Here is a 23,640-nt window from a genome sequence, read left to right on the forward strand (position 1 = left end):
CTCCCCATATCCCAAGAAACCATTCCCATCAGGGTTAGGCTGGAGAGCGTCTAACTCGGCCTTGGTTTCCTGTCCGGTCTTCGGAATTGGCTTCGGTGCATGGAAAACACGGCCTTTTTTGAAGCTCTTTACATCACTCCTGTATTCATGATTCTGCTCAAGGAACTGTCGAGCTTCATCAAAGCAGGAATACTTGCCACCCTTGTTTAGCCAGAAGAAAGTCACGGCTTGCCTGCACTCCGGACAAGGCCACTTCCCATGTGTACACCACCCGCAGAACAAAGCACGTGCTGGCAAGTCATGCAGAGACGTGTGGTACTGCATACATATCGAAGTGTTCCTTCTTTGCCGCGTCATAAGTTCGGATCCCGCGATCTTCCCAGCCAAGAAGCAAGTCATCAATCAGTGGTTCCAGATACACGTTCATGTTCTTACCCGGGTATTTCGGTCCTGGGATTATCATTGACACAAACATGTACTCTGATCTCGTGCAGACGCCAGGGGGTAGGTTCAGGGGAATAACAAACACTGGCCAACAACTGTATACCGCAGCCGACATACCATATGGATTGAACCCATCGGTTGATATCGCAATTGCTACGCTCCTCGGGTCACCGGCTTTCAGGGGATATTTCTTGACAAAGTTCTTCCATGCAGTACCATCCGACGGATGTATCATCTTGCCACTGTCTGGTCTGATCCCTTCTACAGCCCACCTCATCTCTGGGCGGTATCCTCGGTCATGAAGAGCCGCTGGATCCTCGGTAGGACTGGAAGATAGCGGAGGATATTCTTGGCAACCGTGGTCTGCCTCTTCTGACCATCACCATTGGTGTCAACCTCAAAGTACCTAGAGCTATTGCAATGGATGCAATAATTTGTGTTAGCATGCTCCTCTCTGAATAGCATGCATCCCTTTGGACAAGTGTGTATCTGCTGAGATGACATCTTGAGGTCACTGAGCAATTTTTTCGAATAGTAGAAGTTTTGCGGCAAGAGGTGCCCTTTCGGCAGAATGCTGCCAACGAGGGCCAGAAGTTCATCGAACCCATCTCTGCACAGATTCCTGTGGCACTTAAAGGCCAAAAGGCGAGCGATGGCATCTAGTTGGGTGACATCTGTATTTACGTGTAGGGGTTTCTGCGAAGCAAACAAAGCCTCGTAATACTTCTTTGTGTTTTCCTCCAGCTCCTCACTTGTCTCCGCATCCCTAGATGTCTCCGCCTCTACATGAGGGCTTTCAGGCACATTACCATTAGCCAAGTTCTCTAGGCACCTATCAAACCCAGTATCATATTCTCTCCTAGGCTGAATCTGCCGCACCTCCTTCCTAGCACGTTTCTTCGCCTTTTCTCCATGAAAAGTCCAAATCTTGTAGGACGGTTTGAACCCAGACTTGATCAGGTGAAGACTCATAGTTTCCTTGTCCTGTGTTTTTTGGTTGTTGCACTTACTACAAGGGCAAAAAACTGTCCTGGGTCTGCTAGGGATGTCAAACGCGCTGTCCACGAACTGCTGGGTCTTTTCTCCCCATTCCTCAGTATATTTCCACGGACCGATTCTGCCATCGTACATCCAGTCACAGTTATCCATCCTCTAACCAGCACCAAAACAGACGAACTTAGAATTTATATCAAACATGATCCGCATTTTAATTTTTCCTTTTTTACGCATGCATCAACCTGAATCTCTACTAGGTGGGCTCCTAGCAGCCGCCGGATCCGTAGATTGAGTACGTTCTCCCTGCTCTACCCTGATCAGAAACAGAATTTCGGCAGCACCTCCCCGCTGCTCTCCCGATACACGTCTCGCCAAAAAGCCGAGAGGGGTGTGCATCCGGAGAACAACGGGGAGGCGCTGCCGAAATCCTGACTCGGATCGGGGTAGAGCAGGAAGAACGTACCCAACTACGCATCCACCGACTGTCCCGATAAATGCCGTAAGAGTTACGCTTCATAATATGCGAGACCACTAATGCATATTTATCCGCGTAACCCTTACGGTCGGGAAGAGACGCCTAGGTAACGCGACATACTTGGTGATCTAGACCCAAAAAAAAACCTAGGTACATAGGGGCGAGATTTTTACCCTTGACGCGTGAGCGAATCGGCGAAGAAGATCCGGGACGCCCCCTCAAAGACCCCCGCGACGCCGCCCCCCGTGACCACCTCGAAGAAGATCCGGGACGCCCCTCGTGAGACCCTCGCGACGCTGCCCCCGTGTCCTCCTCGAAGCATCGCCTGCATAGCGACAAAATGAATTACTAATTATTGCAAGCGAACACAATTTATTTGACAACTATTACTATCACATTATAATCGGAGGAGGGCCGGGGCACACACACATTTCACAACTTTTACCGCAGCACATTACATTTTTTTCTTCTATATTGGCCTATTTCTAACCTATTTTAAAAAATCCTACACTAAATTTCATTTTTAAAATTCGTACACTAAATCCTACACTAGATCCTACACTAATTAACTACACTAAATCCTACACTAACCTAACTAACCTTGGCAGGGGGCTTGGAGGCAGGGCGGATGGTGGCCGCGGCGGGAGGAGGGGACCTGGCGGCGGGAGGAGGTGACCTGGCGGCGTCGGGAGGCGGGATGAGCTGGCCTGGCGCGGCGGAGGAGGGGGCCCGGCGCGGGAGGAGGTGGCCTGGCGGGGGCGGGGGGGCCCTGCGTGGCGGGTGCCCTGCGCGGGGGCGGAGGGGGGCCTGGCGCGGGGGCGGGGGGCCTGGTGCGGTGGTGGCGGAGGCGAGGCGGCGACGAGGCGAGGCGGCGGCGGGGCAGAGCTTGGCGCGGCGGCGGCACGCGGGGCAGGCGAGGCGGCGACGAGGCGAGGCCGCGGCGGGGGCAGGGCGAGGCGGCGGGGCAGGCGAGGCGGCGATGAGGCGACGCGGCGGCGCGGCGCGATGGCGGGTCGCGCTTGGCGGTGGCGGCACGCGGGGGCAGGGTCTTGGCGGCGGCGGCGCGGGCAGCTGGTGAGGAGCGCGTGTGTGGAGGCGATGTGTGGATGAGGCCGGTCGGCCCGAGCCGCGCGTGGATAACGTTTCGGCAGCTTTGCCGAGCGGCACCTCTTTGCCGTGTGCCTAAGGGCTTTGCCGTGCGCTTAGAGGCTTTGCCGTGCACTTCCGCACGGCAAAGGATTCTTTGCCGTGCAACAGAGCCTTTGCCGTGCGCCTCTGCACGGCAAACAACTCTTTGCCGTGCAATACTGTCTTTGCTGTGCGCTTTGGCACGGTAAAATTGTTTTTTCACCATTTTAATACTCGGTAAAATTCAAATCTATTTCAAAATTATATTAAACATGTCTTTTAACATGTATATTGTTTAATAATGTAATTATCATGATATTTAAAAACTACCGGGATGGAGCCTCGATCGAAGAAATCGATCTAGGGGTAGATCGAGACCGCCGTTATCGGGGGTATACGGGTCGAGCGTGCGCGTGTGTGGATGAGGATGGCTACAGTGTGCCAAAGTGTGTCAAACCTAGCTTTCCATGTGTATATGGCCTAAACAAAACTAAACCTATCAAAAAGTATGTTGGTGGAACCTCGCGGAGAAATCTAGGGGGGTAGACCCCCCGAGGCACGCAGACCGCCGTTATCGGGGGGAACGACCGCCGGGGCACCGGAATGCCACCAAAACTTGCAAGTGGACCTAGGATATGTGTGAAAGTGTGTTGGAAGGTGTGATTCACCAAATGGTGCAAGGCATAGCTCCCATGTGTGGCATTCCTCTCTTTCGGGCATAACACTTGGAAGATTCCTCGACTTGTAGGTTGAAGTGTCCCGCCGCGGGTATACCGGTGGCTATAGTGTGCCAAAGTGTGTCAAAACTAGCTTTCCATGTGTATATGGCCTAAACAAAACTAAACCTATCAAAAAGTATGTTGGTGGAACCTCGCGCGGAGAAATCTAGGGGGGTAGACCCCCCGAGGCACGCAGACCGCCGTTATATGGGGGGAACGACCGCCGGGGCACCGGAATGCCACCAAAACTTGCAAGTGGACCTAGGATATGTGTGAAAGTGTGTTGGAAGGTGTGATTCACCAAATGGTGCAAGGCATAGCTCCCATGTGTGGCATTCCTCTCTTTCGGGCGATAACACTTGGAAGATTCCTCGACTTGTAGGCTGAAGTGTCCCGCCGCGGGTATACCGGTGGCTATAGTGTGCCAAAGTGTGTCAAACCTATCTTTCCATGTGTATATGGCCTAAACAAAACTAAACCTATCAAAAAGTATGTTGGTGGAACCTCGCGCGGAGAAATCTAGGGGGGTAGACCCCCCGAGGCACGCAGACCGCCGTTATCGGGGGGAACGACCGCCGGGGCACCGGAATGCCACCAAAACTTGCAAGTGGACCTAGGATATGTGTGAAAGTGTGTTGGAAGGTGTGATTCACCAAATGGTGCAAGGCATAGCTCCCATGTGTGAGAGTCCTCTCTTTCGGGCGATAACACTTGGAAGATTCCTCGACTTGTAGGCTGAAGTGTCCCGCCGCGGGTATACCGGTGGCTATAGTGTGCCAAAGTGTGTCAAACCTAGCTTTCCATGTGTATATGGCCTAAAAAAAACTAAACCTATCAAAAAGTATGTTGGTGGAACCTCGCGCGGAGAAATCTAGGGGGGTAGACCCCCCGAGGCACGCAGACCGCCGTTATCGGGGGGGAACGACCGCCGGGGCACCGGAATGCCACCAAAACTTGCAAGTGGACCTAGGATATGTGTGAAAGTGTGTTGGAAGGTGTGATTCACCAAATGTTGCAAGGCATAGCTCCCATGTGTGGCATTCCTCTCTTTCGGGCGATAACACTTGGAAGATTCCTCGACTTGTAGGCTGAAGTGTCCCGCCGCGGGTATACCGGTGGCTATAGTGTGCCAAAGTGTGTCAAACCTAGCTTTCCATGTGTATATGGCCTAAACAAAACTAAACCTATCAAAAAGTATGTTGGTGGAACCTCGCGCGGAGAAATCTAGGGGGGTAGACCCCCCGAGGCACGCAGACCGCCGTTATCGGGGGGGAACGACCGCCGGGGCACCGGAATGCCACCAAAACTTGCAAGTGGACCTAGGATATGTGTGAAAGTGTGTTGGAAGGTGTGATTCACCAAATGGTGCAAGGCATAGCTCCCATGTGTGGCATTCCTCTCTTTCGGGCGATAACACTTGGAAGATTCCTCGACTTGTAGGCTGAAGTGTCCCGCCGCGGGTATACCGGTGGCTATAGTGTGCCAAAGTGTGTCAAACCTAGCTTTCCATGTGTATATGACCGAAACAAAACTAAACCTATCAAAAAGTATGTTGGTGGAACCTCGCGCGGAGAAATCTAGGGGGGTAGACCCCCCGAGGCACGCAGACTGCCGTTATCGGGGGGAACGACCGCCGGGGCACCGGAATGCCATCAAAACTTGCAAGTGGACCTAGGATATGTGTGAAAGTGTGTTGGAAGATGTGATTCACCAAATGGTGCAAGGCATAGCTCCCATGTGTGAGAGTCCTCTCTTTCGGGCGATAACACTTGGAAGATTCCTCGACTTGTAGGCTGAAGTGTCCCGCCGCGGGTATACCGGTGGCTATAATGTGCCAAAGTGTGTCAAACCTAGCTTTCCATGTGTATATGGCCTAAACAAAACTAAACCTATCAAAAAGTATGTTGGTGGAACCTCGCGCGGAGAAATCTAGGGGGGTAGACCCCCCGAGGCACGCAGACCGCCGTTATCGGGGGGGAACGACCGCCGGGGCACCGGAATGCCACCAAAACTTGCAAGTGGACCTAGGATATGTGTGAAAGTGTGTTGGAAGGTGTGATTCACCAAATGGTGCAAGGCATAGCTCCCATGTGTGGCATTCCTCTCTTTCGGGCGATAACACTTGGAAGATTCCTCGACTTGTAGGCTGAAGTGTCCCGCCGTGGGTATACCGGTGGCTATAGTGTGCCAAAGTGTGTCAAACCTAGCTTTCCATGTGTATATGGCCTAAACAAAACTAAACCTATCAAAAAGTATGTTGGTGGAACCTCGCGCGGAGAAATCTAGGTGGGTAGACCCCCCGAGGCACGCAGACCGCCGTTATCGGGGGGGAACGACCGCCAGGGCACCGGAATGCCACCAAAACTTGCAAGTGGACCTAGGATATGTGTGAAAGTGTGTTGGAAGGTGTGATTCACCAAATGGTGCAAGGCATAGCTCCCATGTGTGAGAGTCCTCTCTTTCGGGCGATAACACTTGGAAGATTCCTCGACTTGTAGGCTGAAGTGTTCCGCCGCGGGTATACCGGTGGCTATAGTGTGCCAAAGTGTGTCAAACCTAGCTTTCCATGTGTATATGGCCTAAACAAAACTAAACCTATCAAAAAGTATGTTGGTGGAACCTCGCGCGGAGAAATCTAGGGGGGTAGACCCCCCGAGGCACGCAGACCGCCGTTATCGGGGGGGAACGACCGCCGGGGCACCGGAATGCCACCAAAACTTGCAAGTGGACCTAGGATATGTGTGAAAGTGTGTTGGAAGGTGTGATTCACCAAATGGTGCAAGGCATAGCTCCCATGTGTGGCATTCCTCTCTTTCGGGCGATAACACTTGGAAGATTCCTCGACTTGTAGGCTGAAGTGTTCCGCCGCGGGTATACCGGTGGCTATAATGTGCCAAAGTGTGTCAAACCTAGCTTTCCATGTGTATATGGCCTAAACAAAACTAAACCTATCAAAAAGTATGTTGGTGGAACCTCGCGCGGAGAAATCTAGGGGGGTAGACCCCCCGCGGCACTCAGACCGCCGTTATCGGGGGAACGACCGCCGGGCACCGGAATGCCACCAAAACTTGCAAGTGGACCTAGGATATGTGTGAAAGTGTGTTGGAAGGTGTGATTCACCAAATGGTGCAAGGCATAGCTCCCATGTGTGGCATTCCTCTCTTTCGGGCGATAACACTTGGAAGATTCCTCGACTTGTAGGCTGAAGTGTCCCGCTGCGGGTAACGAGTGGCTATAATGTGCCAAAGTGTGCCAAACCTAGCTTTCCATGTGTATATGGACTAAACAAAACTAAACCTATGAAAAAGTACATTGGTGGAACCTCGCACGGAAAAATCTAGGGGGGGTAGACCGCCGGGGCCCATATATAGACCGCTGTGTTGGGGGGGGGGGGAAGACCTCCGGAGCATTGAATCCCAGCCAAACTTTCATGTGGACCAAGAATATGTTTGGAAGTGTCGTGTAAGGTTTAAAGCTGTAAGAAATTGCACCAAATATGTGGGGGCGATAACACTTAGCAGACACCGAACCCCCGTTAATTTGCTCTGAAACCCTGATATGTTGGGGGGAGGGGTCGATGAAGATGTAGATTACTTGTTTTATCGGTATACAGATTGTATTAAGTAACACTAACAAATAGTCTACAAAAAGTAAAAACTAATTTTACAACAAATATAAGTATTAATATAAATATGAATACTACAAAAGAACGAAAAGAAATGAAACTGCCCTCTGTGCCGTGCAAAAACGCACGGCAAAGAGTTGCCACGCACGGCAAAGGCATCATTGCCGTGCCCGCTGCTTTGCCGTGCGCCTTTGCTCTCTCTTTGCCGTGCAGATTTCTCTGCCGTGAGCTTTTGGTTTGTTTGCCGTGCGTTGCTTGCTTTGCCGAGCGCTGAACTGGCTCTTTGCCGTGCGCTTTTTGTTTGCTGTGCGTCGCCCGGAAGCCACACGGCAAAGAATTCATTGCCGTGCGCGAGGCGCACGGCAAAGAACTTCCGCACGGCAAAGGGCGCTGCAAGCACACGGCAAAGACCCGTGCACGGCACTGAGCTTTTTTCCCGTAGTGTATGCACTAACCCTCTAATGAGTTTGTTTCGAGTTTGGTGTGGAGGAAGTTTTCAAGGGTCAAGAGAGGAGGATGATATACTATGATCAAGAAGAGTGAAGAGTCTAAGCTTGGGGATGCCCCCATGGTTCATCCCTGCATATTTCAAGAAGACTCAAGCATCTAAGCTTGGGGATGCCCAAGGCATCCCCTTCTTCATCGACAAATTATCAGGTTCCTTCTCTTGAAACTATATTTTTATTCGGTCACATCATATGTACTTTACTTGGAGCATCTGTGTGCTTTTGTTTGTGTTTCTTGTTTGAATAAATGCTTGTGTGGGAGAGAGACACGCTCCGCTGGTTCATATGAACACATGTGTTCTTAGCTTTTATTTTTCATGGCGAAGGTTGAAACTGCTTCATTAATTGTTATATGGTTGGAAACGGAAAATGCTACATGTAGTAATTAAAATGTCTTGGATAATTTGATACTTGGCAATTGTTGTGCTCATGTTTAAGCTCTTGCATCATAAACTTTGCACCCATTAATGAAGAAATACATAGAGCTTGCTAAAATTAGGTTTGCATAATTGGTCTCTCTAAGGTCTAGATAATTTCTAGTATTGAGTTTTGAACAACAAGGAAGACGGTGTAGAGTCTTATAATGTTTACAATATGTTTTTTATGTGAGTTTTGCTGCACTGGTTCATCCTTGTGTTTGTTTCAAATAACCTTGCTAGCCTAAACCTTGTATCGAGAGGGAATACTTCTCATGCATCCAAAATCCTTGAGCCAACCACTATGCCATTTGTGTCCACCATACCTACCTACTACATGGTATTTCTCCGCCATTCCAAAGTAAAATGCTTGAGTGCTACCTTTAAATTTCCATTCTTCACCTTTACAATATATAGCTCATGGGACAAATAGCTTAAAAACTATTGTGGTATTGAATATGTACTTATGCACTTTATCTCTTATTAAGTTGCTCGTTGTGCGATAACCATGTTCACTGGGGACGCCATCAACTATCTTTTGTTGAATTTCATGTGAGTTGCTATGCATGTTCGTCTTGTCTGAAGTAAGAGCGATCTACCACCTTATGGTTGGAGCATGCATATTGTTAGAGAAGAACATTGGGCCGCTAACTAAAGCCATGATCCATGGTGGAAGTTTCAGTTTTGGACATATATCCTCAATCTCAAACGAGAAAAATAATTGTTGCTACATGCTTATGCATAAAACAGGAGTCCATTATCTGTTATCTATGTTGTCCCGGTATGGATGTCTAAGTTGAGAATAATCAATAGCGAGAAATCCAATGCGAGCTTTCTCCTTAGACCTTTGTACAGGCGGCATAGAGGTACCCCATTGTGACACTTGGTTAAAACATGTGCATTGCGATGATCCGGTAGTCCAAGCTAATTAGGACAAGGTGCGGGCACTATTAGTATACTATGCATGAGGCTTGCAACTTGTAAGATATAATTTACATGATACATATGCTTTATTACTACCGTTGACAAAATTGTTTCTTGTTTTCAAAATCAAAGCTCTAGCACAAATATAGCAATCGATGCTTTCCTCTTTGAAGGACCATTCTTTTACTTATATTGTTGAGTCAGTTCACCTATTTCTCTCCATCTCAAGAAGCAAACACTTGTGTGAACTGTGCATTAATTCTTACATATTTGCATATTGCATTTGTTATATTACTCTATGTTGACAATTATCCATGAGATATACATGTTATAAGTTGAAAGCAACCGCTGAAACTTAATCTTCTTTTGTGTTGCTTCAATACCTTTACTATGATTTATTGCTTTATGAGTTAACTCTTATGCAAGACTTATTGATGCTTGTCTTGAAAGTACTATTCATGAAAAGTCTTTGCTTTATGATTTATTTGTTTACTCATGTCATTACCATTGTTTTGATCGCTGCATTCATTACATATGCTTACAATAGTATGATCAAGGTTATGATGGCATGTCACTCCAGAAATTATCTTTGTTATCGTTTACCTGCTCGGGACGAGCAGAACTAAGCTTGGGGATGCTGATACGTCTCCGACGTATCGATAATTTCTTATGTTCCATGCCACATTATTGATGATATCTACATGTTTTATGCACACTTTATGTCATATTTATGTGTTTTCCGGAACTAACCTATTGACGAGATGCCGAAAGGCCAGTTGCTGTTTTCTGCTGTTTTTGGTCCCAGAAAGGCTGTTCGGGCAATATTCTCGGAATTGGATGAAATCAACGCCAAACCTCCTATTTTTCCCGGAAGGCTCCAGAACACCGAAGAAGAGTCGGAGAGGGGCCAGGGGGCCACCACACCATAAGGCGGCGCGGGCCAGACCCTGTCCGCGCCGGCCTAGGGTGAGGCCACCCTGTCAGCCCTCCTGCGCCGCCTCTTCGCCTATAAAACCCCTTTCGACCTAAAAATGCAGTACCAATTGACGAAACTCCAGAAAGACTCCAGGGGCGCCGCCACCTTCGCGAAACTCCAATTCGGGGGACAGAACTCTCTGTTCCGGCACCCTGCCGGGACGGGGAATTGCCCCCGGAGCCATCTCCACCGCCGTCTCCACCGCCATCTTCACCGCCATCGCTGCCTCCACGATGAGGAGGGAGTAATCCACCCCCGAGGCTGAGGGCTCCGCTGTAGCTATGTGGTTAATCTCTCTCCCATGTACCTCAATACAATAATCTCATGAGCTGCTTTACATGATTGAGATTCATATGAGTTTTGTATCACTACTATTCTATGTGCTACTCTAGTGATGTTATTAAAGTAGTTTATTCCTCCTGCACGGTGTAATGGTGACAGTATGTGCATCCGTGTTAGTACTTGGCGTAGGCTATGATTATGATCTCTTGTAGATTATGAAGTTAACTATTGCTATGATGGTATTGATATGATCTATTCCTCCTACATAGTGTGAAGGTGGCAGTGTGCATGCTATGTTAGTACTTGGTTTAGTTGTGTTGATCTGTTATGCACTCTAAGGTTACTTAAACATGAATATCGAATATTGTGGAGCTTGTTAACTCCGGCATTGAGGGTTCTTGTAATCCTACGCAATTAGTGGTGTTCATCATCCAACAAGAGAGTGTAGAGTATGCATTTATCTATTCTGTTATGTGATCAAAGTTGAGAGTGTCCACTAGTGAAAGTCTAATCCCTAGGTCTTGTTCCTAAATACTGCTATCGCTGCTTGTTTACTGTTTTACTGCGTTACTACTGCTGCGTTACTACTGCTTATTCATACCACCTGTATTTCACTATCTCTTCGCCGAACTAATGCACCTATTAGGTGTGTTGGGGACACAAGAGACTTCTTACTTTGTGGTTGCAGGGTTGCATGAGAGGGATATCTTTGACCTCTTCCTCCCTGAGTTCGATAAACCTTGGGTGATCCACTTAAGGGAAACTTGCTGCTGTTCTACAAACCTCTGCTCTTGGAGGCCCAACACTGTCTACAAGAATAAAAGCTCCCGTAGACATCACACATCTATGATAACTACGTTGCTCGCCATCAACAAGGCTTCAGCACGAGCAACGCATGAACAACGAATAAACGTATACTACCTAGATCGCAAGGGCAGCATGATGCTTACCCGGAAGAAACCCTCGAAACAAGGGGTTGGCGATGCGCCTAGATTGGTTTGTGATGAACGTGATTGTTCCTTTTTTCTCAATAACCCTAGATACATATTTATAGTCCGTAGACTTTCTAACGTGGAAATAATTCCAACCGTGCACGAGCCAAATTCTATCTAACCGACACGTATCCTACTATATTTACAGATACACGGGCAAACTAGCCCAAACTTTGTATACAAGGCCGATTCATGTATATCTTCCATGTATATTCTTCAAGTCCATCTTAATCGCGGCCCACCTCTGATCCGGTCAAATTCTGGTGATAACAGAAACCTAGTACATATATAGATGCTCACACATTTTTTTGATAAAGGGAATGTATTAATATCAAAAGATATCAATTACACTCAGTCTTCAACAACGCAATGCCTTAATAACATTACGGATGCACACATCCAAAAAAGTGAAAAAAAAACTAAGAAATAAAAGCCCCGCTACAGTATCCCAACCCTAGCAACAACAATACATCCACCACCACGACAACACCTAAAATTCATACCCGTCAAAAGCGACGCCTCCAAGAATGGAACAGTGCACCAGCGCAACCGTCGTCCGATCAAAGATCTTAGATTTTCACCCTAAAGATAGTCTCCGCTATCAAAACAATACCTTCAACAAGAACATTACCATGCACAACTAGTTAAGGCAAAATCTTGGGTTTTCACCCTGAAAGGTAAGACTACAAACTTCACATGTGCTGCCGCCCCCATTTTTATACCACTGTTGCGAAGTCCGGAAAGACTCACTCTCTATAAACGCACGCACACCCAAACCCTATGAGCACCTCCGAGAGACTGAGTGTAGAAACTAATCCGACGGATTTTGAGCTTGACCACAAACTTGAGAAGTGTTGATCTAGGCTGTTTTTTTTTTTTTTTTTTTTTTTTTTTTTTGAAATGGTTGATGTAGGATGTTCACACTTCAACAAACCCCCTAGGCCCTTGCCGAACGTGTCCTCGAGGGCTGTTGAGTAAATTGGGCCCTCCGTAGCGTTTGAAATGTGGGCAATTTCCCGAGGCCACTCTGGAGTTCTGATCTCCCATATATATCTATCGACGTTAGTCGTATTGCCTTGGAGCAGCTAAGCTTGAACATTACAGTTCTCGAGTTTGCACTCACCAAAAACTCTCGAATTATATTGTAGTGATCAGATCGTTGCTTGACCTGCAAAACAAACATGACAACGCAGGTATGCACGCCCTTCTTTTGCCGAGCATTAATCTCTTGGTCATATGTTGATTACTATTGTGTTTCTCTCCGTTGTGTATTAGGCCGGCGACAAGGTGAGGCTGGAAACGACGGCGAGCACGAAGTCGATTCCACGGGCCACGAGGCGCGAGGAGTACGCCGTGCTGGTGCGTGTGACTGCAGCTCCTGGAGCAGTCAGCGCGCGCGCCGATGGCGTGGACCTCGTCGCCGTGCTCGACATCAGCGGGAGCACGAGCGAGGAGGAGGGGCTGGAGCGCATGAAGCAGGCCATGGTGTTCGTCATCGATAACCTTGGCCCGGACGACCGCCTGTCCGTCGTGTCGTTCGACGACCAGGTTCAGCGCCGCACGGAGCTCAGCCAGATGTCGGAGGGAAACAGGGCCGTCGCGAGAGCAGTGGTTGACAAACTGACAGCGGCGCCAGCGGGAGGAGGCGGTGTCAATACGACCGGCGCGACGGAGGAAGCCGCGAAGATCCTAGCACAGCGTGGAGAAGACGAGAATACAAACCGTGTCGGGCGAATCATCTTCCTGTCAAACGGCGGCGACGACGACGACGGAGATGTCGCCGATCCTGGGCAGAAGCAAGACAGCCTTACCAGCCCTGACCTGGAGCTGTCAGCGGAGGCCTTCGGTCTGGGAGCCGACGACAGCCTAAGTGCCCTGAGTTACGGCGCTGGCAAAACCTCCGGCGTGTACTCGTATGGCAAGCAGGACGTGGACAACATCAAGGATGCGCACACCCACGGCTTCATGTCGGTCGACGCCGCTCTGGGCGTGCAGATCGACCTGCAGGCGCAAGAAGGCGTGGCGATTTCCGCGCTTGGTTCTGGCGGCCACCGGGTGAGCGTGGGCACCGGCGTCAGAGGGTCCGTCACGATATACATCCACGACCTCTACCCCGGCGAGCACAAGAGCTTCATCGTGTACCTGACGGTCCCGGAGGACGAGGAGCGCCTCCTGACGGTCGGCGGACTGTACCGGGACCCCGACCACGGCGACGATATCCAGTTTGACGACACTGAGGTGTCCGTCCTGCGTCCGGATGACGCGGGCACGGACGAGACTATCTGCCCTGGGGTGGCGGCAGAGCTCGATCGGGCCCGCAGGCTGGTGAATTTGGCCATGGAAGCCAATGCCAAGCCGATACCCATGCTGGAGCTTCCCCAGGAGGATGAAGGAGGGGTTGTTGAAGAGACCATCCCAGACGATAAAAAGCCAGACAACGTCCCAGAGACGTTGGAGATCCCGGTCCTGGTGACTGAGCGAGAGGATTTCACAAACCAAGCTAACAAAGAAAAGGAAGAAGAGGGCAAATTAGGCAAGGTGGAAATTATCTGGGTTAGCAATAACCCGTACTACTCCGGCCTTATCTTCGCCGCCACAGTGCTGCTTCTCGGGGCGGCCATGCTTCTCACGTCAAACGGCGGCCAGAAGAGAGCTAGAACTAGCCTCGTTGACATCTCTCAGCATCCTGGTTGGCCCAAGATGGAGAAGTCCCTTGGGCTGGCCATGGCCAAAAAAGTGGAGGACTCCGGGATCACCTCTTCCTTGCACGGTGTTTCCGTCGAGGACATGAGCCGCACCATCATCACATACATCCACCTGGTAGGTACCCGTGTACTTGGATTAATTAAGTTCTGGATTACAGACTCCAGTTAATCTCGTTGATTGATCTCGATCAGGCTCTGGTGCACGCCAGTGGAATCACTCGGCTGGAACAAAGGGTCCAAGTGCTCGAGGCGGAGAAGGAGGAGCTGCGCGTCATGGTCGAGGCAGTCACGGAAGAGATAGCGGAGGAGGAGATGGCGACGTCCGTGGCTTGCAGGGACAAGAATGAGGCGGCGGTGGAGCGTGCCCACACGAGGATCGTGGAGCTGGAGCAGCAGCTGCAGGGCAAGAAGGCCTTCGCGGAAAGCCTGAGGTCGGAGGTAGCCAACACCGACGCGCACCTTGTGAACTGCAGCCACACCGTCGAGATGCTGGAGGCCAAGGTCAGGGAGATGGAGGGCGCACATCCCAATATCATTCATAGCCGGTGATCGTTTGACCGAACAAGAGTACAAGAAGAAATGTTTACACGTAGGTACATTAGTATCCTACCAGCCTACTATCCTAGTAGCGATCTAAGCACATGGTCAAACTGCATTATCCCTTCTCTCTCCTGTGATTCGTGATTACTTTCAGCACGTCAGAGGTTCGGCAAGTCAGAAGAATATACGGAGATAAAAGAAGAAGATAAGATTCCTTGGAACTTTGTTTTTGCTATGAAGCTCTTTTAATGACGATTAACGAACGTTACGAACCGAGTTCTGCCACCCGCAATTAGGGTTACCAATTCCCGCGAGTCCGAGCGTTTGGCGCGCTGCAGCACCGTTTCCCTGCACGTGGTGGCTGCTTCCCGCCCTATGGTGCCTTTATAATAGCCGCCGCTCGGTCGCTATGGCAATTGCTATCTACAAGCCATGGACGACCACGAACGCACCTGGAGGCGCATCACCGCCATGCATGGCTCGCGCCTGCTACCTGGAAGATCCGTACGCAGCGCATCTCGACGCGCTGTGTCAGTTCGATGGGGAGCAGAGGGCCGCCTACCTTCGTGAGTATTCACTCTACACCCCCTATAGAGAGGGCATGGGAGAAGCTACATAGGCATTGGCGCGCATGGCAGTTGCCATGGAGTGCGAGCGGGTGTCCCTCGAGTCACTCCATCGCCAACCTCCATCGTCGACCACCACCAAAATCCAGGCGGCCAATGCGGAGCTCGCCGAGGCGAGGGGATGCCCCCAGAGTCACGGGAAGCCCTCCGTGACCTGTGCCTCGAGCCTGAGGGCGTCGTCAACCTTGGCGACGACACTGACCTTGACGACCTCGATGACGAGAAGTCCTTCGGGGCGACGGACGAGCAACGAGCGCTGCTGACATCTTTTGAGACCGTCCCGTAGGACGCCGATCTTCGCTAGTCCCTTGCGGCGGAGGAGCTGGCGCGCTCCCAACCGCTCCATAATACATGCACACTAGGTAGTCTTTTTAACGGTGAAACATAACTAGACAATTTTCATCCGGAGTCGTATCATGTGCAATAACCGCTTCATTTGTGGTTTAGCCCATGTATGGTCCGATTATTAACCTAAAATATATATACACCCGTCTATATGATGTAATCATGTGACACATCTAGGTTATGCAATCATGTGAGTCATCTATAGTTGATACAATCATATTATTTCCTGCATTTGATAGCACTAGATAGTGTTATTATTTGTGTTGAGTCATAGTTTTTTCATGTGAATCATCCATCCATATGATGGTTTCACGCACCAAGACAAAATATCTGGCTCTCCTAGAACTTTTATGAATAAATAATTGTTAGTGTATGAGTGTATGACACGTATATTAACTTTGTCCTCTATCCTATCATAACTATTAAAATGTATGCTCACTTTGTATTTTCTGTAAAAAAACAGGTTTATTTGAGATAATGAGATAATATGGTCAATACAATATGGTTCTTCCAGTTCACACACAGCATTAATTAGTTGACTACACACATCTAGTATTATTATACACACTAATTACTTTACTAAAGTAGGAGGGTGGATATCCAAAGTAATGTTAATCTACTTTTTATTCTTCTTCCAACTGCTAGATTATTATTGTTTGCACCAACTATTTTCTTTATTATTAGCTGACAAGTGTGATGTAATTTGGATAATCTAGTTACAAATGTAAGTCACCATTAGACACTCGCTCAGGAAAAGGAGAACATTGAGTATTGGCTTTTGCTGACCCGGTCGAGGCGCGTACCACCTGCTCCTCCTTTGAAATAATATGACTACTAACTAAGGGTAAACGGAAACATGTGAGCATGTGAACAAGTGCCTAGAGTTAACTCTCACACGTGCTTCATTAGTGGTAAAAAATCATTCTAAATCCGTGTAAATAATCCTCCTAGTGGTGCACCAACTAATTACTAAGATAATATCGGCGTATGCACCAACAAACCTTGTCATATGGATCTGATGAGACAGATGCAAAAAATGACCATAAGTCATATTGGGTAGTCTAGAAGTTAACGTTGACAGAAAGCTACTTTGAATTCCAGGCTAGGCATAGACTTCTTTTATGACACAATTTCACCAGAACTTTAAGACATCCGGTAGTTTCAAATTGTTTTTCTACATGCCACCTACCTTCGCAAGTACTCGCTCTACAGCCCCTACCGGGAGGGCATGGGAGAGGCGACGTAGGCGTCGGCGCGCATGGCAGTCGCCATGGAGGGCGAGCGGGTGTCCCTCAAGTCGCACCATCGCCCACCCCCGTCGTCTACCATGGCCAAAATCCAGGTGGCCAATGCCGAGATCGCCGAGGCGAGGGGATCCTTCGAGAGTCGCGGGAAGCCCTTCGCGCCCTGTGCCCCGAGCCCGAGGGCATCGTCTACCTTGGTGACGATGCTGACCTTGACGACCTTGGTGACCAGGAGGCTTTCAACGAGCAACGGGCATTGCTGACATCTTTTGAGACCGTCCGGTAGGAAGATGATTGTCGCCAGTCCCTTGCGGTGGAGGAGCAGGAGCGCTCCCAACCACTCGCCATTAGGCGGGCGTACGAGATTTCCGCCCCAGTAGGCGTCCACCGCGTGGAAAACGAGGAGGTGTTGATGGTGAGATGCGGGTGGACCTCGACAGCCATGAGCTGGAGGAGGTTGCCTCGGACGTGTTTCTGGCGGAGTCCATGGTGGCGAGGTACGTGGCCTGCTACAAGGCCGACAAGGAGGCCATCAAGGCGGCGGAGGCTGCGGCTGCGGTGGAGGCGGATTTAGTAGCGGCCACAGTGGCTAGAGCCCACTGGGACTAGGCTCTGGCCTAGGTAGGCACGCCGCTGGCGGGAGGAGGCATCCTTCCTTCGCCGCCCGTGTGGTGACTCACCGTGGGAGGAGCTCCGACGGTGCCGGGCCTTCTGGGCATGCCGGTGGCCAGCAGGTGCGGCCGCCATATATTAGGTAAACTCATCTAACCATCTCTCTAAGATGATTTTGGCCAAAAAATATTTATAAAATATAATTTTCATAATTTTAGTCACTAACCGGTGGGCATGGATACCGCATAGACGCATTCGCAACACAAATTTGCACCGCAAATGCATCCCTGCAGACATGCCGGTCATTTTGTGTCGGTCCGCTGAAGGGATGCACACCTATTTTTCAAACACGCATAAACGGACAGGTTTGCATCGGGCTGCTCGAATGCCCTTACTCAAATAATGGCTTAGAAAAAAAAAGTTATGTTGTTTCTATCTCATAGCTGGAGGAGAGAGTGAGATTTTGAGATTTGCTCTAAGATAGGGAATGCATGGATGCACCATGGCCCAAACTAGTACTCCCTCCCATCAATTATTATAAAAATTTAATTTCTAGCTCGGGATTACAAGAGCCATAGTTATTGAAATATTTATCACAATGAAAATTCGTTTAAATATTTGAATTTCTTTCAACAAGATCTTTTAGAAAAGCTTAGAAGTTATTTTATTTCGACAAAATTTTAAATTTGAATTCCGTAACACATGCAAACATAATTATACACAATAAAACTCGATAAAATTAGATTTAAAACATTGTGTCTGCAAATTGAAAAATACAATAATGGCCATTTTTTTATGACTATGAGGAACCAAGTTTTAAAAAGAGTGAAAACTAATTGTTTGAAAGAAAAAAATCACCAAGCTTCATCAACTTTCATTAACTCTTGGTAAAAAAAACTATGAAAGTTTCATGTATTATATCAAATCTATCGAACTTTTACGGACGGAGGGAGTAATATATATATTTTGAAAATACTACTCCTTGCCACTAGTATGGATGTATCTAGAAGTAAAATGTGTCTAGATACATCTATATTAGTGGCAACTAATATGGATCGGAAGGAGTAGTTAAATTACATTTATTATCAAATTTGTCTCTATATCCAACCAAAATTATCATTTTTGTTAGTAGGTTCGTATAGTCTTTATTCAGAATATTGTAATTTTTTTTGAGGGGAGAATATTGTATTTTGGGGTTACACACGTCACACATGTGCCTTCTTACTCAATAAGTGGAAGCCGAGACACGGTGACCATCTTGTTAAAATAAAAAAGAGTTACACGGTGACCATATTGGCGTAGCGTCTAAGAGAGCTCCTCTCTCCTGAGGTCATGTAAGACACTCGTGCTGTGCCTCTGTATTTATAAATACCCCTATACATCCATTAGGCAGAAGGCGCACACACACACACACCTCCGCAATGGCGTACTCCTCAACGGCGTACAGCGGCTACATAGGGAAAGGTTGGGAGCTTTACCACGCCCATCCTGCTTCGCACGGCCTTTTGTACTGGGAGAAGGTCGCTACCGGCTTCACCTGCGACCTGTGCAAGGTCGCCGGGCTGCCCGACGATCTGAGGTTCCGATGCAGGACGTGTGGCGTCCAGATGCACATCGACTGCGCGACGCTGCAGGAGGAACAGCCAAGCGCCGTGCACAGGGGTGATCACCCGCTGAAGCGCATCCTGGAACCGGCGCCTGGTTGCCCAAAGCCAGTTTGCGTCGTCTGTAAATACCCTACTAAGGGGATGCGGTACTGTTGCTCACGCCCAGGCTGCAACATCGTCGTGCATCCACTGTGCTCAAAGCTCAGTTGGGAGGAGATCTCGCGATACACACCGTTGACCGACCGCGAGAACAACAAGGGGAAAGGTGGGCGTTGTTCTTGTGTTTGTCGATGCATTGCTGCAGGCGGTGGGTGCTGTTGTTGTCGGTGTGGAGGAGGAGGAGGAGGAGGAGGTGTCCGGGGTGGAGGGGGAGGTGGCGGGGGAGGAGGAGGAGGGGGTGGTAAGACAACCACCCCATCGACTACGGCTGCATCAGCTTCCGCATCTGCCTCAGCGTCAGCCTCGTCAAACGCTCAAAATGCTACCGCGACTGCCACTGCTACGGCTACAGCCACCGCTACGGCTACTGCTACGGCAGGTGGTGGAGGCGGTTCTTCTAGCGGCGGTGGTGGTGGTGGGGGTGGTGGTGGAGGAGGAGGAGGAGGTGGTGGTGGTGGTGGAGGAGGAGGTAGCGGTTGCTGTTGCTGCTGTTATTGTTGTTGTTGCTGCTGTTGTTGCCCGCCTCCACCTCCGGTCTGCCCACCTCCGGTCTGCCCACCACCACCACCATGTCCACCACCACCACCATGTCCACCGCCATGGGTCTATCCTATTCGTCCGTATTGCCCACCACGTTGTGTTATTCCTATCTGCTTTTACTCCTGTCGTAGGCGGTGTTAAGGTAAGAGGCAGTTCATTGAAGACGAAACCATGTTTGTTGAGATAGCTTTGTATTGATTACTTCATCCTAGAATTGTGTCCTTTAAATAACTCTTTTTATGTTGATTGGTCATATGGATTGTAAGAAATAAAATGCGGGCATGGTTTCAAGTATATATATGTAATCGATCATTATTCTTTGGAACGAGTCAATTAAGTTGCCATTTTTTCAGCATGTAAGAAGAGAAAGATTTAAAACACCACATGGACCATCTCCACAATCTCTTTCCAAAGCATCAAGAGGCTATGCAAAGAAACAAACATAAAACGCAGGTAGACTACTGTTTAATGTCACCAATGAACGCTGCCTGTAGGTTCGAGATATGCAGAGTTGCGCTAATTCCAAACTTTCCATGTAATGGTTGCTAATTAAGGCCATGGCTTTCATGGGAAGGCCACGGACCACGGTGCAAGAATTCAGAAAACCAGCAGTCCTTAACACTACGTATGGGAGTATGGGACGGACCAGAAGAGCAGGCTGAACCTCTTGGATGTGAAGCCAAAGAGTGATAGCCTTCCAAATACTACAAACGGAGTGACAAAACTGAATAAAAGAAGTGTAGCGGACGCGGAATTGCACATTTTAACCAAGGCATATATGTTCCTGCTCCAATTTTTTTTTTGCAACAAATAGCAAAAAAAAAAATCCTGACTTTTTTTTACGGGGAACATGAGAATATGTTCTAATTGAAAGCAAAACTGTGGTGGAAATTACATGTTTGGCCGTCCTTGCAAAAATTAACAAAATTTGGTGTTGTTTGGGGTATTTGGATTTGTTGTTTGCAATGACCAGATCTCACGGCAAAGAGCCCGACAATTGAAGTGCACATTTTTTGGTAAAGGGCGCTTTATTATTTAAGAAGTTTAAGAATTACATCCGAGCCTTTTTTTATTTGTATGAGAGTAGCTTATCACATTTACCACGCGATAATTACACCCGAGCCTCTACATAACTATCGATGCACACAACATTCCAGACTAAAATCTGAACAAAGTACAAGTTACGTAACAAGAGGTCAAAGAAGCTAAAAGGAAAAACTCACTAGATCATTGGAGCCTCGATCCGACGACTATGCAGCCACCCATGTTGGCAAATAAATTTCCTGGTCCAACCGTGTAGACACCTCTATAAATAGGTTGCGCGGTCTGCCAAACGCCGAAGCGATGACCATGAACGGAGTGTAGCTGTACATCGAAATATAACATTCATAAGAGAAGAACTTTTATCGTTAAAAATCTTGTCATTTCTACCTAGCCATAGCAACCATATAACTGCAATCACTCCTATTCTGATAAATTATTGAAGTGCACCTAGAGGAGAATCAATCTTGAACCTTTTTCTTTTAGATATGAGAGAGCATCGCCCTAGCCTTTGCATCAACAGATGCACATGGCTAGTTTTATTTAAATGAAGAATCAGTTTACATAGAATCCATTATTACAATCAGGGAAAAGCTAAGGTCGACACATGAATCAACCATAGAAAAATATAACACATAGAAAGCCTATCCATTTACTATTCTATTAATATGTCGCCATCCAGTAGCCTGGAAAAAAAATCAATCTTGAACCTTAACCATCTATTTTCTTCCTCTAAAATTCCTGAATTATTTCATGTACTATGACAGCCCTTTCCAAGATATGTTGTCGCAGCATGAAGACCGCATGTGAATGGACTTATCTGCATTCCCCAGTTATGCGATCCAAAAATCCGTTTGAAAAAAATAATCATGTTCAGAAGACAAACTGGCTATACTACTTGGTTTGGACTACGTCATCCTTTTTTGATTGAAGGATATCACACCAAAATTTAGTTTGAACAAAGGTAATTCTCCTATTTACAACTGAACAAACATTGTTAGTTTGCCCTAAATTAATGATATCCAAATTTCTTCGATAAAACTCCGCCAGAAACTCATCTAATCCTGACGTTTTTGTTTTGCTCTATTTTTTGAGGTAATTTCATACTCTTCTTCTTTTAAAGTCAGATCTTTCTTATTAAGGTAACAGCGAGTGAGCGAGAGCGAGTGAGCGAGAGCGAGGAGCGCCGAGCGCCCCTCCGCGCGTCCGTCGCCCGCTGCGCGGCGGCGGCGGCTTCTGCCTCTTCCTCCTTCCCCTCTGGCCGCCATGGGTAGCCGCGTGGCTTTGTCCGACTCCGACCTCAGCGCGGGCTCCGTGTCGTCCCGTGCTCCACCACCTCCCCTGCGCTCGCTGGTCGTCGTGCCGGCGGGTCACCAGCTGGGGTCGAGGGGGTGGGACGCGGGCGCCGGGCCGAGCCGTCCCCGTCGTGAGCAGGGCGGGGCAGCGCCTGGGCGCGACGGCGGTCGTCCGTGGCAGGTCTACGAGTCTCGGCGGACAAGGGTTGCTCGCCGTGGTGCGGAGCGCGACCGCGAGGCGCATCGCCCTCACCCGGCGGCATCGGCCGCCCGGCGGCAACGTCAGCAGGATCCCGGCGGCACCGCACGGTTGCTGCTACAATTGCGGCCGGCCCGGCCACATCTCCGCGATGTGCACCAATGATACGGTCTGCGCCCGGTGCGGCGGCACGGAGCATACCTCGCGCGACTGCAAGAGGCCGCGGAGCTCGCCGGAGGTGTCCCCTCCCAGGCCGGCGCCGCCCCTTCGTCATGCGACCGGTGCGGCTCATCCCCGCGCCCAGGCCGTCCAGCCGCGGGCGCCGCCACGCCCTCAGGAGGAGCAGCCGTGACGTGGTGCTGCCCAGCCGCGCGCCCATGCTGCTCAGCCGCATGGCCAGGCTGGCGCGGCGCAAGCTTCGGAGGGGGTGCGAACATGGCGAGACGTCGTGTCTTCTAGCAGTGGCTTGGCTGCGGCTGGCGGTGGCTCGTCTTCTGCGGTGGGCTTCTCGGCTCCGTTCGCGCCGGAGTCACCATCCGTGACGCCGCCAGCGCCGGCAAGCCCCGCGTCCGAGCGGCTCGACCTCTGCTACCTCCGACCGTCCCACGGGATGGTGTAGTTGGAGGCGGACTTGGGCCGCGCGGTGATGGTCACTGTGGTTGGCCCGAGGGTGGAGGTCTCTTCGGACGTGGCTGCGGCTGAGATCCGTGCGCAGCTCAACCTGCCGCCAAATGCGTTCTCCATTCATGCATTTGAGGCTGCGGATTTCCTCCTCTTGTGCGAGTCGTTGGAAGTCCGGGACTGGCTCATCCATGCTGAGTCCGTCGGATGCCCGCAGTTTTCGCTGCATTTCGAGCCGTGGTCTAGGCAGGCCGGTGCGGTTCTCCGGGAGGCGCCATTCCTGGCTGATGTGGAGATATACGGCGTTCCCGTCCATGCTTGGGAGGAGAGGACCGTGACGGCGCTGTTGGATGGCTGCGGGACGATCGATGAGGTTGATCCGGAGACGGCCAGTCGTCGGGATATGTCTTGCTTCCGCGCCTCCGTTTGGACGCACGACGTCGCCGCCATCCCCGCGGTACGTTGGCTCGCGGTCCCGGAGCCCGGTGCTGGCCGGCCGCTCCAGGTGTCTTCGTCCAGGCCGCGGTCGTCGTCGCCCAAGATGCTTTGGTACAAGATTCGGTTCTGGGTGGTGTGGTGGCTCATTGGCGACGTGCCGTCCTCAGGCGAGTCTGGTGGAGGCG

At 49.6% G+C, this 23,640-nt stretch overlaps 1 protein-coding gene across 2 annotated transcripts in view; it reads left to right on the top strand.

Moving 5' to 3' along the window:
* LOC127345851 (uncharacterized) overlaps positions 1 to 14,959 on the top strand; it is an 84,253-nt gene extending 69,294 nt beyond the window's left edge. Inside the window, exons 1-3 of one of the 2 annotated variants that reach the window (XM_051372382.2) lie at positions 12,510 to 12,676; positions 12,759 to 14,303; positions 14,381 to 14,959. In XM_051372382.2, coding sequence (XP_051228342.1) covers positions 12,665 to 12,676; positions 12,759 to 14,303; positions 14,381 to 14,737 — 1,914 coding nt within the window. In that variant the 5' untranslated portion in view covers positions 12,510 to 12,664 and the 3' untranslated portion in view covers positions 14,738 to 14,959. Of the gene's footprint in view, positions 1 to 12,509; positions 12,677 to 12,758; positions 14,304 to 14,380 lie in introns of those variants that run through there. The other variant, XM_051372383.1, reaches the window with a different exon arrangement.
* The last annotated feature ends 8,681 nt before the right edge of the window (positions 14,960 to 23,640 follow it).

The sequence above is a fragment of the Lolium perenne genome, chromosome 3 (assembly GCF_019359855.2).
Source record: "Lolium perenne isolate Kyuss_39 chromosome 3, Kyuss_2.0, whole genome shotgun sequence".
Taxonomy (NCBI): domain Eukaryota; kingdom Viridiplantae; phylum Streptophyta; class Magnoliopsida; order Poales; family Poaceae; genus Lolium; species Lolium perenne.